At 43.7% G+C, this 17,716-nt stretch overlaps 1 protein-coding gene across 1 annotated transcript; it reads right to left on the bottom strand.

Moving 5' to 3' along the window:
• Positions 1 to 2,672: 2,672 nt before the first annotated feature.
• Positions 2,673 to 15,931, bottom strand: nfatc4 (nuclear factor of activated T cells 4). The gene is made up of 13 exons (XM_076744130.1): positions 15,242 to 15,931; positions 9,899 to 10,065; positions 8,945 to 9,457; positions 8,685 to 8,860; positions 8,124 to 8,286; positions 7,812 to 7,912; positions 7,155 to 7,256; positions 6,797 to 6,984; positions 6,460 to 6,600; positions 5,100 to 5,155; positions 4,858 to 4,984; positions 3,892 to 4,614; positions 2,673 to 2,959 (listed from the first exon to the last, which is right to left on the bottom strand). Exons 1-13 carry the CDS (start codon positions 15,438 to 15,440, stop codon positions 2,889 to 2,891), a joined length of 2,727 nt encoding a protein of 908 aa, XP_076600245.1. The 5' UTR covers positions 15,441 to 15,931; the 3' UTR covers positions 2,673 to 2,888.
• Between the last annotated feature and the right edge of the window lie 1,785 nt (positions 15,932 to 17,716).

Genomic DNA, 17,716 nt, shown 5'->3' with positions numbered 1-17,716 from the left:
CAGTCCACCACTTTGGTTCAAACTGAAATAAGAACTACTGGATGGATCGCCATGAAATATAGTATTAGCACAATATTGTATTGTTTGGTTCCCAGAGGCTGAATTTGACTTTGGTGATACTTGATTTTTACTTTGTGTTCAGTGCTACTTGGCAAGTGTTAGCAATATGCTAACAAGCTAAACTAAGATGGTGGACATGGTGAACATTATGGGTTTCCTGGTTAATATTGTCATTATGAGCACATGGCCATGCTAGTGTTAGCATTTAGCACAAAGCACACGCCTAAGTTCAGCCTCACATAGCTGCTAGCATGGCTTTGTTTTGTTAAATGCCACTTATGCAATCACAACAAGTATTTGTATCAGTAGAGAGGAGTTAGCGTATTAGTGTCACTATCAGTCAGTACCAGTCTTACAGGGGCAGTATTAGCAGCAGTATTACAGCGGCTGTGTCAGTACTAGTATCATCGTGGTACTAAAGTCTGAACATTTGGTGTATTACTGTTAAATCACATTAACAGCGGGCAGCAACAGCCTCTGCTCTGTATTCCTCCCACATACCTCAGTAATCCTATAGTTAGCTTGTCTTTTGGGACTCTAGCTCTCCACTTTGGGAGGCTAGGTTTAGACATAATGGTCAGTCTGTTAGCACATGTAGGCTCTTTGTGATCGAATGGAGGCACTTCCATTAAGGGTTAGGGTTAGCTGCTGTTTCATGAACCTGTGTGTGTCAGTCAGGCTGCCTCACAGAACTCATTGTCTAATGTTTGAGATTATGCCTCCCCCTGGTGTGTGGACAGAGGAGCACCGAATACTCCTCCATACCAATACAAGACATTATAATGTAAGAAATAACTGAGCGTCTTCATGCAGGATACTTCTTATTTCTGTAGCTGATTATTGTGTTAAGGTATGATAAATAAAATGGAGTACTATTCCCTAGTGGAAGGCTGAGTGACCTCCTAAAATGAAATATTTTAGTAGGGCATTCAGCAGCTTTAAGTCAGAGTGACCTCGCTTGCCTATTCATGGGCTGGGAAACTATGCTATACAGATAATGACCAATAAAGTTGTGCGTGCGAAAATGACATCAAGAGAGCATGAAAGATGACTGTAAAGAGAATTTCTGAGACTCTATCTTATCTGAAACATGTGGTCCACAATTGAGCCAGCAAACAGTCACTTTGTTGTGTTGCTCAGCATTCTGGCAAATTAATTCTTTCAAAGCATTTCTAAGTCAAGGCTGTGTTTATTAGTTAACATTAGTGCTTGATTCTTTTTTTTTTTTTTTTAAACTGTCTTTTATGTTTACATAGTTGCTTACTGATGTTCTTTTCTACATTTTTCTTCCTTCCTTTAAATATGTGAGTTATTACATCAGAGGAGTGTGTCTTAATGAAGGATGAAGTTTATATTCTTGATTTTTTTTTTTTCCACTATTCAAGTGCTAAGTTTCACACACACAAAAAAAAACCTTCATGAGAAAAGAGGAAGGTAGAGAATGTATTCATCATCTTGATTAGAGGCTTGTGTTTGAAGTTTTTCTTCTTCATTATTTTTGCCACTTTCACCTCTCATAAACTTTCCTGAGCTGCAGCCAGACAGAAAAAGCTGGAACAACAATAGTCAGTGTCATGAAGGAATTATTGATTCAGACTAAAGCAGTAAGTTCTTCCTAGAAGATGTTCAAAGCTCTACACCAACTGTATCTATCCCTTACCATTAAGGCTTTTTTGGTCTCGAGCTCCCAACATGCCCATTTATGGTCGCACCGATGCATTTAGTCCCATAAAACTGTCAAGAAAACATATAATGCTACTTTAGCGTCTTTTGGTTAGGTTGGTGCGTTTTTATTGCCTTTGCTGTTGTGCAATAATGAAGCCGTTTTGTCTATCTTTCTTGCAGCCACACTCTTTTTAGTGGAGAAAGTACAATTCGCAGAAAATAAGACCTGGAAATTTTACATAATCTCTCAAACAGTTGCTGATTTAGGACTGTGGAGGCGTCCTGGTCCCGAGTCCCCCCAGGGGGCACTGTTCTTCAACACAAAGCTGCTCGGCTCAGAGAGGATTTAAGAAACTATATCTCATACAAACCTTTCAAACAGCTATAACAGTCACAGCTGAGTCATGTCATCTTGTCATGAGGTCAAACTACCTTTTGTCTCGATGCTTTACCTTTACACCAACCACAGACTCAACATCAACTGAGATGAATCAGAAACATTTATCAGCTTACTGATCAGTAAAGTCTTTGTTAACAGCAGCATCTTTTAGTACTTTTCGTCACTAATATGCTATTTGATTAAACTACTATGCAGAAATCTGGCACTGCAGAAAAATTCTGAAATTTTTGCTGCTGTTTGGCAACACAGGATCCTAAATCTTGTTGCTGTTACTAAGGAAATACTTGGAACTGAGCAGAGAAATGTGTTCTGACTGCGGCATACTCAGGAAAAAGAAGTACTTGTGTCTCCTGAAACACAGGACATATATTTATAAAGTTATGTGGGATAATAGATGCCGTAGAGAGTACGGTATGTTGCATAATATCTTATTACATTTTTTTAGTTTTCTGTAAGGTTTAAGCTTTCTTCCTTCAGTCCCTCTATTCTGGATTCACCCTCTATGAGAATTTTTCCATGTAAAACACATAAGACACACCAAACCAAGCACGTTCTTGTATAATTTATATTGAAAACATGTTAAAAACATTAGTTTCCCTTTATAAAACAATAACAATTACCTGTGGTCGTAATTACAACAGTGTCCTGGTAATCAAATTCCCCTGTCAACATTGCATGTAACTGGAGCCATGCATCTTAATACCAAGTGCATAATGGATTTAAAATGATGCTGAATATCAAACGGGGACGAGCTGCTCTGAGCTCAGTTTGGCTGGTTGTCCATCTGTGAGCCTGACTGGTAAGACTGGATGTCCTCCCCGATGAACTCCGTCACTGCGGAGGGAGAAGAGAAAATCACAATCCTGTTCATCCCTCCATCCTTTCATCCAGCTCATATACTCAGTGTCATTGGGACAGTTTGTTCAGCTTAAATATTGCTAGAATCTGTATGTATTAATCTGGAAATGCTCATTTATTTGGAAAGCAGGAGGGTCGGCAGCATCTGAATAATTTCTCTCATCCCTCACAAATCTCTTTGCTATGACAATACACATAATAATAGTGCAAAAACCAAAGGAAAAAATCTATAATACAGCAAAAGGAAAAGTGCAGTGAGTTACAACTTGAGTTTTTGGGAACGTCCAAAAATGCTGCAGGTGTTACACTTTTTAGGGTATGCCCAAAGACTGCATTACATAGACTGATTAGATGATGTTAGAACGATATTGGCTGCAAAAATTCTGCTCTATACAGTATTCTGATTGTCATTTTGCACTAAAGGGAAGAACACATAGTTATCATTGCTGGTAGTTACTGAGTGTTGGCCACATCTATTAAAACTTTTAAGAAGAGTTTGCTTTGGGGACAAACCTGCTTTGATCAACCACTTGACTTCTCAGCTGCAGTAGCTGACACACTTATAACAATTCATCTCCACCCTGACTTCACCTCCTTGTCAAAAATTTGGATTTTCAGGTGGAGGGTGTACAATCTTAATTCCAAAAGAGTTGTGACGCTGTGTAAAACATAAGTGTGATAACTTGCTAATCTTTTTTTGACATTTACTCAAATGAAAACAGCACATCTATTTAACATTTTCCCTCATCAGCTTCATTGATTTTTTGTAAATATCTGCTTATTGAATGATGCAGCAATGCGTTTCAAACAAGTTGGGATAGGAGCAACTAAAGACTGGGAAAGATGCTCCAAAAACACCTGTTTGGAACACTCAACAGGTAAACAGGTTCATAGTACGTGCAACTCACCTTCTTCAAATGTAATGTGGTGCATCGAGGCAGAGCTGGTAAACTCCAGGGGGCACTCCTGGATCTTGGCATCCCTCTCTCCCCCATGCCCTGTCCCCAGCGCCCTCCCCTGGGGGTCCCAGCCATCGTAGTGGGAGTAGGGTGCTGGGCAGATGTCCTGATATGGGCTGGGTTTGGAGGGGGGTGAGGGGCACACCTCCTGAGGATAAGCAGAGTACTGGGGGTAAGGGGAGGTGGGGATGGGAGGCAGAGGGGAGGTCGAGATGGGACTGCTGGCAGGAAACGGACTGAGAGAGGAGGAGTGGGAGGGAGAGGGCGAGGAGGACAGGTAGGGTGAGTCCAGCCATGGGGAAGGGGAGGGGGAGGGAGGCTGCGGCCCACGGGGATACAGGGGAGGAAGGAGCTCAGTGAAGCCCAGCTCCAGGTTCTCGAAGCTGGGGTGACGCTCGGACAGGGCTGCCCTCGACCCGCTGGGCTCCTCCACTGCAGCGTCGGGTTTAGAGCAGTACTCCTCATGGTATCCCATGGTGGGGCAGGGAGGGGAGTAGGCGGAGGGGTAGGGGGGCAGGTGGAAGCCCAGGCCTCGATCATCAGCCAGGTGGTCACCTCTCACGTGGAAGCCCCTGTCCATCCTGGGTTGACCCCCCACAGGACACACAGACCCCCCATCCAGAGGCAGCACAGAGGGCCGGGACAGCAGCGGGTCCTCCTCTTTGAACATAACTGTGAGGACAAAACAGTTTAACAGATGTGTGGAAATAATATTTTTATTTGTTCTTCTCAATTTCCTCATGATGAAGAATATTATTTTTTGATTTCTGTTTTGTTTTTTTTTAGTTTCATATTTTAATTCTTAATGCTGCTGGTGACAGTGTCACCAAAGGAGAATCTCCAATCACGCAAACAGCACAAAAGCTACAACAGAGAAGAGACACACAGGTGACTCAGGTGAGACTGGACACTCACTGGGGAGATACTTGAAGCAGTGAGTGCTGCTCCGTTTCCTCTTCCCATTGGACACGTAAAGACTAACCGACACCGGCCGGCTGACGGACAGGTCGCTGTATGCGGGCACCCTCACGCACAACAAACACTATGACAAACAGAGGTGTGGAGAGTTACACTCTAACCTGATCAGTGATGAAGAGACTCTTCATCACTTTGGTTTTTTTAGACATTTTTTAGACCGATGTCACTCACAAATTTACCTCATTGCTGTTGTCCCGGTCGACATGAGCCTCCTCCTCCCACTGTAATTTACCATCTAACAGATAAGAACATAAAGTGGAATTAAGTGTAAGCTACACACACACACACACACACACACACACACACACACTGAGTCAGTTTAATGAATATAATTTGCTGTCACAGCGTCACATTAACATTAAAGCTTTAGCAAACCTGGTTGCTTCTACTTTTAAAGCCTCCATCAGTGGAGGAAGAAGCACTCAGATGTTTTACTGCAGTAAAAGTAGCAATACTGCAGTGCAAAAACACTATGATGCAAACAAAAGTCCTGCATTTAAACTCCACAAGCGTAAAAGTATTAGTATCAACATATACTTAAAGTACTAAAAGTACTCATTGTGCAGAAAGGCCCATTTCAGTATAATGTGTATTATTGGATTACAACTGGTGATGCATTGATGTGTAAGCATCACTTTAATGTTGCAGCTGGTAAAGGTGGAGCTCATTTAAATTACTTTATCAACTGCTGGGTGGCTTAATCGTTCTATTAACAATACATTCTGATTTATTAGTTGATTATATTTTATATTAGTGATTTGAGTCTAATTAACTAAAGCAGCCAATTAAATGTGGTGGAATAAAAAGTGCAATACTTCCCTCCAAAATGTAGTACAGTAGAAGTATCATGTAATGGAAATACTCAAGTAAAGTAAAGTAAAAGTGCCTCAAAGCTGTCCCTAAGTACAGTACTTGAGTAAAAGTATTTAGTTACATTGCACCACTTCACATCAGCTGAGAACATCAAAAGAAACACAGAAAGGCTGAATTGTCAGAGGAAAAAACAAACTGGATGCAGTCATGGGACTTTTAAAAGAGTTGCTGGTTTTTACCCTCAAAGTTACAGATGTAAGAGTTGATCATATCTCCAACATGAGTGCAGCTGGCCAGAATAAATACTGATTAGTTTGTAAACCCTACTCCTTCTCCTGTTCCTGCCTGCTCAAACCATAACTCTGAAAATGTTTTTTGTTTTGTTTTGTTTTTACAATTTTATGTCAATACATCTGCTAAAATTTGCTCTAAGATCTTTCTGTCCCTCTTAGACTTTAAACCTGTTGCAAACAGAACATTTGAAACATTGTTTTCACATTATGCAGATATCATGAAGCCAACTTCTCTAAAAATCTGACACTATTGGTCCTATTAGCCTAATTTTCTTCCTTATTTACAAAAACTAAAAATAGAACAGCTGTTATTCTTCCTGTATTTTATCCACTGAATGACTGTATAACTGACGGAAAGCTCCCTGACTTCAACTTTTAAAGTGCAGTTTTATCAAGACACGAGAGACAGACTGTGTCCTGTTTGGACCTTTACCTGTCCCCCTCTCCATGAAAAGGACTCTGGAGATTGGCAGGAAGTTAGAGCCGCTCAGCAGAAGCTCCTCCCCTCCCTCCACGGAGCTGGAAGTGAGACTGACGGACTCGATGACGGGCAGCTCCTGAGCCGAACGCTGGGCTGAGACGGGGAGAGTCAAGCAAATGAAACATCACTTTCGCTGCCACTAAACACCCTGCTGATTTAAAGCGTGTTAAAAAATGTCTGGCTTCGGCGACCCCGAGTGGCGATGCACGGCACAAACTTTACACACAGCAGCTTTAACAACCTCTTTGCACTGAAATCTCAATAAAACTGCATCTGACCAGCTACTCACAGCATTCAATGGGCAGGGAGGCAACCTGCAGAGCCAGGACCCGACCAGGCGGGGCCACAGGGGGCGCTAGAGGGAGGTGAGTACGAAAAACCAAACGGACACGCGTGTTCTTCCTCCCGACGTCCGTTTCTCCTTTCCTCAGCTCGATGTCCGAGTTCCTCAGCTTCAGAATCCCTGCACAGTCGATGCTGCGACACAAAGAAGTAAAGTTTGAAAGTGTAACCTTCACATTCATACAGCTGAGCCGCGCCGTCGGCAGCTGAAACTGAGGAAACAGTGGTTGTGTTTGGGGTTCATGGAGTCTAAATGATCGTGCTGAATAACAAGCACACATCGAAACCCTCTCTCTGCTACTCACAGTGCAGTCATGTTGTTCTCAGGGGTGAGGGGGATGTCCAGCAGTTTGGTGCCCACCTGGACGCTCTCATGACTGGCAGTTCCCACCATCTTTCCTGTCACCCTGCAAGGGGAGAAACAGCTCAATTTAACAACCCTCCATTTAGTTTTTATGCTGGATCCCGCAACCCTGAGTAGGATAAGACGCTCCAGATCAGCTTTGACAATTGATATGTGATTTTTCTCTGTTTTGTATCATTGAAAATTTTAATTATTTGGATTTTGGAAGAAACAAGCAATGTCATCTTGGGCTGCAAAACTTGCTGGGGCAGAATAAGAGTATAAACGAGGGCCTACAGTGGCTCTATGTCTCTGAGGCACCTCGTCTGGAGTCTGGATGAATGGATTTCTGTTGCTCTGCTGCACCATCTTATTCAAAGGTCTTGCATGTTCAGCACTAAGCTGATGTTATCATCCAGAGCAATTTACATTAAGAACAACTGGTGCAAGAAATTTCCTGGACCGACACTAGAAGCAGCTTGTGGTGAGTTACGCAATGGTTAAAGCCACAGTGGTCAGATAATGATTATGCAGTGCGCCATGTGGCCTTGAATATTAATGTACCTTAGAGGGAAGCTTGGTAATAAGCTTGATTTCAAATTGAAATACAGTTGAGTACCTGTGTATCTGGTAGAAAGGATGAGGCCGGATCGATCGGTCGTCAGCTGTTCCAACGAAAACCTGAAGGGAGAGCGGCTTCCTCTCTGTGTATCCACACAGCTGTACAGAGAGACACAGGGAGGGGGACGAAATCAAACTGGGACAAGGCCAACAGCAGTGAGCCACAAAGCATGTCCGAAGGCTTTGTTCCAGCATTACGAGAACTAAATTTCTGCTTCAGCTTCGACTCAAGTAACCTCATTATAAAAGCATCTAGATCGTGAAGGTGCAGGTTTGTGCAGCTGCTGAAATCTGCAGGTTCGGCTCTCACCTTGACGAGGGGATGTCCTGTCGGTGCAGCCTTGACGGCTCCTCTGCTCCCCTCGGTCTCATAGTGGGCTCTGTGGTGAGGACGGGGCTGCACCTCAATACGCAACTCGTACTGGTCAAACTGGGATGGCAGCGGCCAGTCGAGAGGCGGCAGGGCGTTAGACCTACGAGAGTATAATATCAAAAAACACTGGACATTAGTGAGCATGGAAGGAGCACACCAGTTACCAATGAATATCTAGATGTAGCACCACAAGCACATCTTGCCATCACTGCTGGTTGCAGCTTGTTTTATTCTCAAGGGTACGAAGAGAAAATCTCTACTGCTGTTACTTTTCATCCCGCCGATATAAAATTGAACGGTGCCAAACAGCTAATATCATGTCTTTTAACTCATATTGGATTCTCAAGTTCTCTGTGATTTCCCCAATCAGAGGAGTAACAGAGATACATTGGTATGTTTATTTTTAATTTAACTGTCTTTAACACAGCACCAGTATGTTGAGCCTCACACTGTGACGTCTTTGATGGATATTATCGCGCGTGTCGGGGTGTAGCTTGCCTGAACAGAGGGCTGTGGGCGCTGGCTCGGGTCCGGCCCCAGGCTAGAGCAGGGGGCACAGAGAGGTAGTCCATGCCCATCGAGGGGGGCTCCCTCCTGGTCTGCTGGGTCTCTGGCAGCAGGCAGGGGGAGCTGTGGCCTGGAGCCTGCTCCTGGTCCACCTCCCTGGGAGACAACTGGAAAACAAAAAGCATGTTTCAGTACTGTGATGCTGATTTTTAAATACTTGATATCTAGATGATCTTTAATATGGAGCAAACCTGCTCCAGTGATGTCTTCCTGGTTTTCTGTGGGATGCTGAGCTCACAGCTGCTGGGTGGAGCTTGTGACAGAGTGATGGAGTCTCCACCCTCAAGGTTGCATCCCTGCAGGTCCTCTGAGTAGCTGCTCCTCCGTGAGGTACAGGGGGAGGCCAGGGGGGAGTTTCTACGCTTTTTACCCCCGGGGGAGGTGGGCCTCGAGGACGGGGAGAGTCCGAAGTTGTTCGTGGCCTCATTCAGCTCCTCCTCCTCCACCAGCAGGGAGTCGCAGCTGGAGGCGGGGCTGAGCCAGCCACGGGAGGAGGGGCTGGAGGCGGGGCTGGGACTGAGGGAGCCGGGGCATCTGTCGCGGTAAGAAAAGGGGTCCAGCAGGGGGAGGTAGAGATGCTCTCGGTCCCACCCACCACTGCTGCCCATGTCCCAGTAACTGGAAATAGTGGGTGCTTTGTCGTCCTCAGGGGAGATGGTGGTGATCTGGATGCTGGGACACTCCACCACACGAGACTCTGAAACCTGGAGGGAAGATGAGAGCGAGCAAGAGATGGCTTTGATTTCACATATTGACTAGATAGACAGGAAATGACACATATTTAACATCTATTTAACAAGCAAAGTTGCAAAAGTTTGCTTCTTCCAGCTTCTCAAATCTCAGAATTTGCTGCTTTTCTCTAGATTTCATTATTGGAAATGGAAAAACTTTTAGATTTTGGGACTTTTGTTTTGACCAAAAAAGCAACAATGATGTCACCTGGCCTGTTTTATCAAAGCAGGTGAGACTTTTGACCTTCAAAGAAATGTTGACTAAGTAGCTTTTAGAGTTCTAAATGAGGCAATTTCAAATGGTGACATCATTGCTGGGGAGCTGTAAAAATGTGTGAGTGATAATGTTTGTCATTGTATGAAGAAAGGCAGCATGTGAGTGCTCTGCAAGCTGTACACAACAGGTGGTCTCACCTGCACAGAGCGCGCCGGCAGGCTCTCATAGGTCCCGCTGAACTCTCTGACGGGGGCTCGCCGCGGTGGCGGGGAATGCATCCCAGCCCGCTGATTGGCTGAGGGCGGCGGGCTGGGGATGCTGATAGAGTGTCCTGCGTGAGTGGCAGCCGTGTGGTTATCTGTGACTGAGAGAAAGAATTATCAGACTGAATGTGTGGAGACATGACAACCACTGGCACCAGAACAGGAAGAGAGAAGGAAATAGCAAACATCAGAAGTTCAGAGCACAGACTGAGTGTGTCTGACAGCACCCGCAGTTCGCACTTGTTGACAAAAGATGGTGTTAAAAACGCAGATAATCAAATGCCGCAAACATTTACTGTGTGTTCATTTTCCTAATACACACCTTTACTTCCACATGGCAGCAATTTGTTTTCTGGCTCTTTCTAGTAAAAAAAATGCAACATTTTTTGTTTCATTCAAACACATTTTCTTTTTATATCACATTTTGTGGGTTTTGGCCTCATGTGACCTCGCATTAATCTTTCCTCACAACCACAAAGTGACAGTTAGCTATCGAAACCTGCTGTTCTCTTACATTTGGCACGAGAAAGACTCATTAGATGTCAATCAAACTACTATAAACACAATTTGTGGTAAGTAAAGAATCGTTTTTTATCATCAACACGCATACATCATTCATTACACATCAGTTTTTCTTCATTTGCTGATCTGTAATTGTTGCCATATGGAAAATGCATGCAACTGGAAGTCTTCCTCAGGAAGTGCACAGTAAATAGCTGTGTCTCCATCATCCAAGAAAACTTCCTCAATTTAGCAAAGAAGTTTTTACGCTCGCTTGATTTTTGCCTTTTTCAAATAAAGAATTAATGCACTTAACAGGAGATAGAAACTCCTTTTCCAATGAAGTTCTGATGAAGCAAACCTTTAGCTCACATGGCTATTCAGCTATTTCAAAGAAGAAGAAGAAGAAGCTGCTTCTGCTGTCGGAGTCTTCCCGGATAACGTGCAAAAACATGGCTGACAGTAGTAAATGTATGTGTGGACCGATGAGGTGCACACATTTTCTTCTTCTTCTTCTTTGAGGTTTATTGGTGGTTGGCGAACATCTGGTTTTGTGTCTACTTCTTTTGCTCTGTTTTTTACAACCACGCGTAACATCGCCAATACCACCAACTTGGTGTAGCCTAGTTTATTCGCTCCAAACCAGTTAATTAAAATGTGCCTAACTCACAGAAATTCTTTCTTTTGCAACATTTCAAAGGTTTTCTTCAAATTTTCTCGACAATTAGATGTAGACACGGCCAATGTCTTTGAGGTGAGTGCAGCATTTTTGTCACTTTTAATATAAAGACATTTTGGAAAAATACAATTATTTGCTTTCTTGCTGAGTGTTGGGTGTTCAGAATGACAAATATGAAGCTGGAGCCAAGATGTGGTTAGCTTAGCTTAGCATAGAGACTGGAAACGGGGGGAAACCGCTAGCCTGACCCTGTCGAAAGGTAACAAAACCTGCCTGCCTCCAAAGCTCACTAACTGCCACAGTTGGTCTTGAGCGTACAAAAACAAAAGTGTAAAAGTCACATGTTGCAGTATAAAGGGGGTTGTGTGCCACGCTAGCTGTTTCCCTCTGTTTCAAGTCTTTATGCTAAGCTAAGCTAACCTTGACAACATGAGGGGGAGGAACTCTTGGCAAGAAAGTGAATAAATGAATTAAAAAATGTCAAACTATTGCTTTAAGTTACATACACTGATAATGAGTTGTATGAATGCTACTTTGATTTAACTTTTATTCTTTACTGCTTCTTTACGTTGTCTTTTCTTGTTCACCGCACATAGATGACTACATTTTTATTCGATGGTATTTATCGGTAATTATTTTACAAATTATTTCTACAATCTGCTCAGAAATATTAAAAGTGATTATAAACTGTACATCAGATTTCAATAGTATAAAAATATCGTAGGATCTCAAAGTAGGATTTGGTTTTATATTCCATAATCTCACAAAGTCACATGGAAATAATTTACTAAACACCAATTTAAACTCTACTTTGAGTGTGAAGAAGTATTTCAATACATGTTTTCCATGTGTTATGCTCCCAAATGGTGCAATAAAGGGTGAAGTGAGAGTTGTAAGCAAATCATGAAGTTTATTTTTGGCTCTCTCATCCAAATCTTAAACTGCTCAGAATCTTGACCTTTGCTGCCAATCTGTACATTATGAGGATGATCTGAGGCTGTCCTACATCTCTGCATTAAAATTTTCAGGAAACAAATTCTCAAATGTTTGACTTCGCCAAAAGAATCATCCGAATGAGGACACGACCCTTCAAGGCCGCAGTCCTCACCACAAAATTTCCCCAGCATGGTGTGGTCGGCCTCCACATGGAACCAAACAGTAGTTACTGTGTAATGAGCGAGGCTCCAACTGATCATTGTTGCGCTGCAGTGGCGGCCCATACACGCAATTTTTGGGCAACGCGGACACACAACAGCAACTGCCAACAAATTAAGACTCGGGGTGAACAATCTCTTCAAATGTTTCCTGGCAACAGAAATATTTCCAAGTGATTAAAGCTGCAGCGCTGAGGCAACTCTTCTGCTGGATTTTTCACATGAAACAATGATTTAGATGTTTGTGTACAGACCAGCAGAGTAGTTCATGAGGCACGAAAACGTAGCTAACACTTATTGAACACAACAAAGCTTGTTTCAAGCGTGCAGGATCTAATACGCTGACATATTTTATTGTGTGTCCCGAGTTGAACCACTCTCAGAAAGTGATGTTTACATCAGTTTCCCAAACTCTGTCTCACATGGGACCACCAGATGATTCGCAGGAAAACAAAAAACCCATATTTTTGCCACACAAACACAAATTTAACTGTATTTTTTCAGACCAGCTGCTGATTTATTTCTTTCTAAGTCTTATAACTGTTTTAGGAAGCAATAATTTGTTTGTGTCCAGACCAGCAGAAGAGTTTATCATGACCAAAAGTTACCTGACAGTTATTGTAGACAGTCACTTTCTTTTGGGGAACCTCATCTGAAGTCTAACAGATCTAAAATAACATTTATGTACAGACCAGTTCCGGGTTGCCCCAGATATTCATAAATCCTTCGTTAAGTTGTGTGAAGTCCTGCCTGAGTTCTTTGTAGCTACTAGCTTTCAAAGCAATGAATTAATAAAACTTTAGGAGTAAAGACTTGAGCTCTGTCCAATGAAAAACACTCAGCTATGTAAACAGGAAGTTATAGTAGCATCACAAGCTGAAATACACCCTTCAAACATAACATCTGTAAGAGGCCAGATGATGTATTCAACTTGACTGTAAAAGTGAATTCATATGTGTGTTTATGTAGAAATCATCTGTGTTAAGAATGAGTGGAAAATATCTCATTAAACGAATCTACCCGACAGCATTTGGTTGTTCTGATGAATGTGAATCATTGTGAGATGAATAACGAGACAGCAAAGCACAAAAAAAAAAAAAAAAGTATGTCGATTTTGTCCGATTTTCCACACGTTGTTGCATTTTTCTTGTAAATAAATAGCAAATTTGACCTAAGACCATTAATATTCTGTAAAACGCTCGTAAAGAGTGAGAATCAGAGACCAGCTGAGTGTCAGGACACTCACAAGGGGTCATAAGATAAATCCGATGGGTCCTGTGGTAACAAGTAAACAGTCATATTGATGTTCTGGACAGAGCTCCAGAAGAGTTAATTACTAACAATGTTTTCCTGACAGTCAGCCTCATCAACTCAAAAAGTCTCTAATGTTTTATACTGTGAGGCTTTATTCTGTGTCCTCAGTTGAACCTCAAATAAGACACAAAACTATATTCTTCTCAGACATTCCTTGAACTGTTGCAATTTGCATGCAAATTAATTAGGAATTTCTCTCTTCAAACTCTCCTCTATAAACTGCTGCTGAATCATTTAGATGTACCATGAGTTACTCATTTCTTTTGACAAGCGTAACAGATAAAATAAATAACACGTTATTCTGTGTCCTGAGTTGAACCTGTCAACAAAAAGGGATGTTTAGATCAGTGCTTCCCAACCTGTGGGTCGGGAACCCGTCCAGGGGTCGCAAACCAAATCTGAGAGGTCGCGCGGTTTATTCATCGCCGTCAATACAAAATACAGCGTTTCCGTGCTGTCGACTGAGCTTTTCGCACCACAACAATCTCCGGCCTCATGTTACTGTGTATAAAAATGATTCCAAGGATTGCAGGCAGCGAAATACACAGACTTTGAATTTGGGAGAAACAGAGCAGCGGCGCTCTGGATGCACACACACTCTGATTTGATGAACCAGGAGAGAAAAACAGGGGTCGGTGCAGCCCAACATTTTACCTCTTTAGACATTTAAAAGTTATTCAACTAAAGAAAAGTCAATCACTGTTTGGTCGAACTGGTCACAACTGGTAGATACACCAAACCTCTGTTTTAAGCAAAAAACGTTTTGCCCCCTGGTTTGCATGTTACATCAAAAGAGACATGTGACCAGCTGAGGACATACTGTGTGTGAACATGGAAGTGGCACGAGGAGAGCTGACAGAAAGGTTTATGCTCTGGAAAGTAAATCTGCATCACCCAGAGTGAAGAATCACTCTCTTGTTTCTCCTGCAGTTCACTTTCATGCACTGGGTGTGGTAACGCGACTGTATGCCAGTGTGGGCGGGAAACAAATGAAAGAGGGGATGTGAGGATATGAGGTGTGTGTTTGTGAGTGTGTTTGTGTGTGCGGAGTGAAAAGGAGGATGGAGGCTGAGCGAGAGAGGGAGGGAGGGAGGGAGGGAGGTGTGTATGTGGTGCGTGTTCAGTACACAGAGGTTGAGGTTCCTTCCCAGATGGCAGCTGTTAACTCTACTCACACGCACAGCTGATTAGAAACACATTGAGTCTGGGGCTGCACGCACACGCACGCACGCACACACACACACACACACACACACACACACACACGCATGCACGCACGCAAACGCGCTCACAAACAGGAATACACTCAAATATGCGCACACGTGCACACAGCACACAAAGCAAACACACAATAACAATATACACATGCTCACATGCTTACAGATGGAGGCACGCACACACAACACATGCAAGATCAAACACACACACACACACACACACACACACACACACAAGCACAGGCATGCAGATGAAGGGCCTCATTATGGCACATGCGCATGCAACTGTAACTACACGTGCGCGCGCACAGAAGTTCCCATGCATTAACCCGCTGTGTCAGGCCGCTCAGACCTATCTATCCAGTGTGTCCCTTTACTTTACACATTCAGCCATCCAATAAATGACTCTAACCCAGGCTGCTGCTGCTGCTGCTGGAGGGCTCCAGGTGCAACAGGGCGCCCTCACTCTCCTCCCCGGGAATGGAGCTCTCCGGCTCGGCCGTGCGCACCGGGGATGGCCCCTGGCTCTGCCGCGGCGGCGGGTCCTCCTCAAACACCAACTTGAACTCAAACTCGCCCTCCTCCCAGCCCGAGCCCGGCGCGGCCCCCATCGCCCTCCGGCAGCAAGGACAGGATACAGATCGAGTGATACAGCCTTATCTCCCTGCGTCGGATACAGTGACTCTAACGTCCTTGGTGCGCCTCGAAACTTTCCCGGAGATAATTCCAAAACTTTTGTCCTCCTATGTGCGTGTCATTGCGCAAATATCCCTCCTCCTGGAAGGTTTAGATGTAACTTCAGCAACTTTTCCACGCGGTTTCCACACGATGGGGGCTGCTTTTTGCTCGGATATTTGCAACTTTTCCAGCCTTCATGCCTTCAAATCTTCGCTCAAGATGTCTCACAGTCTTTTCCGAAGCATATCTCCCACATACAGTCGCTTCTTTCATTCTAGCTCCATCGACATCCTCATAGCTTCTTCTTCTTCTTCCCCGGTCAAGACAGAGAGAGGGGGGAAAAAAAGTTTATCAAATATTTTTGTCGTCCTTTACCCTTAATTGCCTTTGGGTGGGTTTCCCAGCTCCAGTTGGTCCGTTACTCATTCCCCATAGGACCATGGGCCCGTCAGTCATGAATCCCCCCTGCCCAACCTCCAGCCTCCCTCTTCTCCCCCCTCCCCACTCACTCTGGAGGTTTCTCTTTTAGTCACTTCACATTAACTTTAATACACCAACACATATTTTCAGCCCGGCACATTTGACTTTTCTGTACAGTTTACAGCTTATTGCGCATCACCGTCGCGTCATTTTCGTGCCGTTTTTCCACAAGAGTTAGCTTTATCTCCGCATTACCCTCAGCATCAATATTTTTTTTTTTTTTTAAACATTAAGCCCAAAACAATATGATTATTATTCCAATCATGAGCAGGACTCATGGCAAGCAGCTCTCTGTCTCTGAAACCTGCCATTGTAGACCGGCTGCAGGGCCACCAGGGCTGTGATGTTAGTGATGTCAGTGAACATAAGCGGGCCTATTTCCTGTGCCGACCAACACCACAGCCCCCCTTTTTTGGCTGTCACTCTTCCCTCTCCTCCCCCTTTCCTCTTCTCTTTCTTTTTTTTTTTTTTTTTTTTTACCTCACTCCTCCTTCCTCTCTTCTCCCCACCAACTCTCCTCCTTGTCCCTCCTCCTCCTCAGCCTCCCCTCCCTCCCCTTCCTCTTCACCAAAGATCTGTTTCTCATTATCCTCTGTAGTCTGCTCTCTGTCTGAGTCAGGAGACGAAAAACTTAAATAAACACACTCTCTCTGGCTCTCTCCGCCTCGGTCCAGCTCCTTAAACCCACCAACCCAACCCCCACCTCCCGTCTCTCCCCTCTGTCCTCCATCCTCACCCTCCTCCGATTCTCACAATCATTAGGCGTATGTCATACTGGCGTGTAACTGGGGGCTTGTTTCACTCTCCCTGTCATCCTCTTGGGGTTGTGTGGGCTGGTCTTGGATTCTGGACTGATCTCAAGATGTTGCCGCCTGGCCAGGGAGAGAAAAAGTGCTACCAGCAGGGCCGACACAAGACTTTTTGGGGCCAAAGGCTCAATCAGATACCCCGTATCCCCATCAGACCCCTATATGGCACTAATGGGCCCTGTAACAAAGTTATGGAGGGTATACATTTCAGCACAGCAGTGGCAAAACATGAATCCAAAGAGAGTTCAGTTTGTTCTTGCAGTCATTCAGATTGTTTCGGGGGTCTGTGGTGGCTGAGGGTCCCCAAAGGAGGTGTTAATTTTGCTGCTTGCTGACTAATTAGCCTACCAGTCACAGCAAAGCACTGCACAGCGCTATAATGACTGACTTTAACTTTTAACACATTTATGTCTTTGAAATGTTGTTTATATTGCTCTTTTCTAATCTTTATATTTTAATCTTATGCTCATCGTTATTGTTGCACATTGGCCCTTTGGCACATCCTCATGAGTGAACCACCCTCGCATCTCACTGCACTGTGCTGAAAATATGACTGAGTGACGAGTAATTCTTCACATTTTTAATCCTTAGACAACCGATAACAGCTGTGGGAAGTTATGATGACGATCACTTTATCAACAAGCAGGAGGCAAACACAACTACAGTATCACAGTTTAATCTATGCATTTCCATGTATCTGACTGTTTGCGTCGCTGGATTATGTCTCAGTGTGTTGAGGTGAAAGTTACTTCATTACAACTCATTGGTAAATATTACACTTTTTCCTCCACTAGATTCACTTCATAACTTTAGTGAGTAGTTTCTTTGAAGATTCAGATTAAGAATAGATCATAATTAACATTACTATACATTCATATATCAGTAATCATAATCAAATAATCTAATAAGCCTCATTCTGA

This window comes from Chaetodon auriga, chromosome 12 (assembly GCF_051107435.1).
Source record: "Chaetodon auriga isolate fChaAug3 chromosome 12, fChaAug3.hap1, whole genome shotgun sequence".
Classification (NCBI taxonomy): Eukaryota; Metazoa; Chordata; class Actinopteri; order Chaetodontiformes; family Chaetodontidae; genus Chaetodon; species Chaetodon auriga.
The sequence above is the reverse complement of the archived record's forward strand: the minus strand, read 5'-3'. Positions and strand labels throughout refer to the sequence as shown.

Coding starts and splice junctions, on each gene's coding strand:
- nfatc4 (XM_076744130.1), bottom strand. CDS start 15,440: ATGGGGGCCGCGCCGGGCTCGGGCTGGGAGGAGGGCGAGTTTGAGTTC. Junction 6,985..7,154: donor GAGAACAACATGACTGCACT/GTGAGTAGCAGA, acceptor TTTGTGTCGCAG/CATCGACTGTGCAGGGATTC. Junction 6,601..6,796: donor CTCCCTGCCCATTGAATGCT/GTGAGTAGCTGG, acceptor TCCCCGTCTCAG/CCCAGCGTTCGGCTCAGGAG.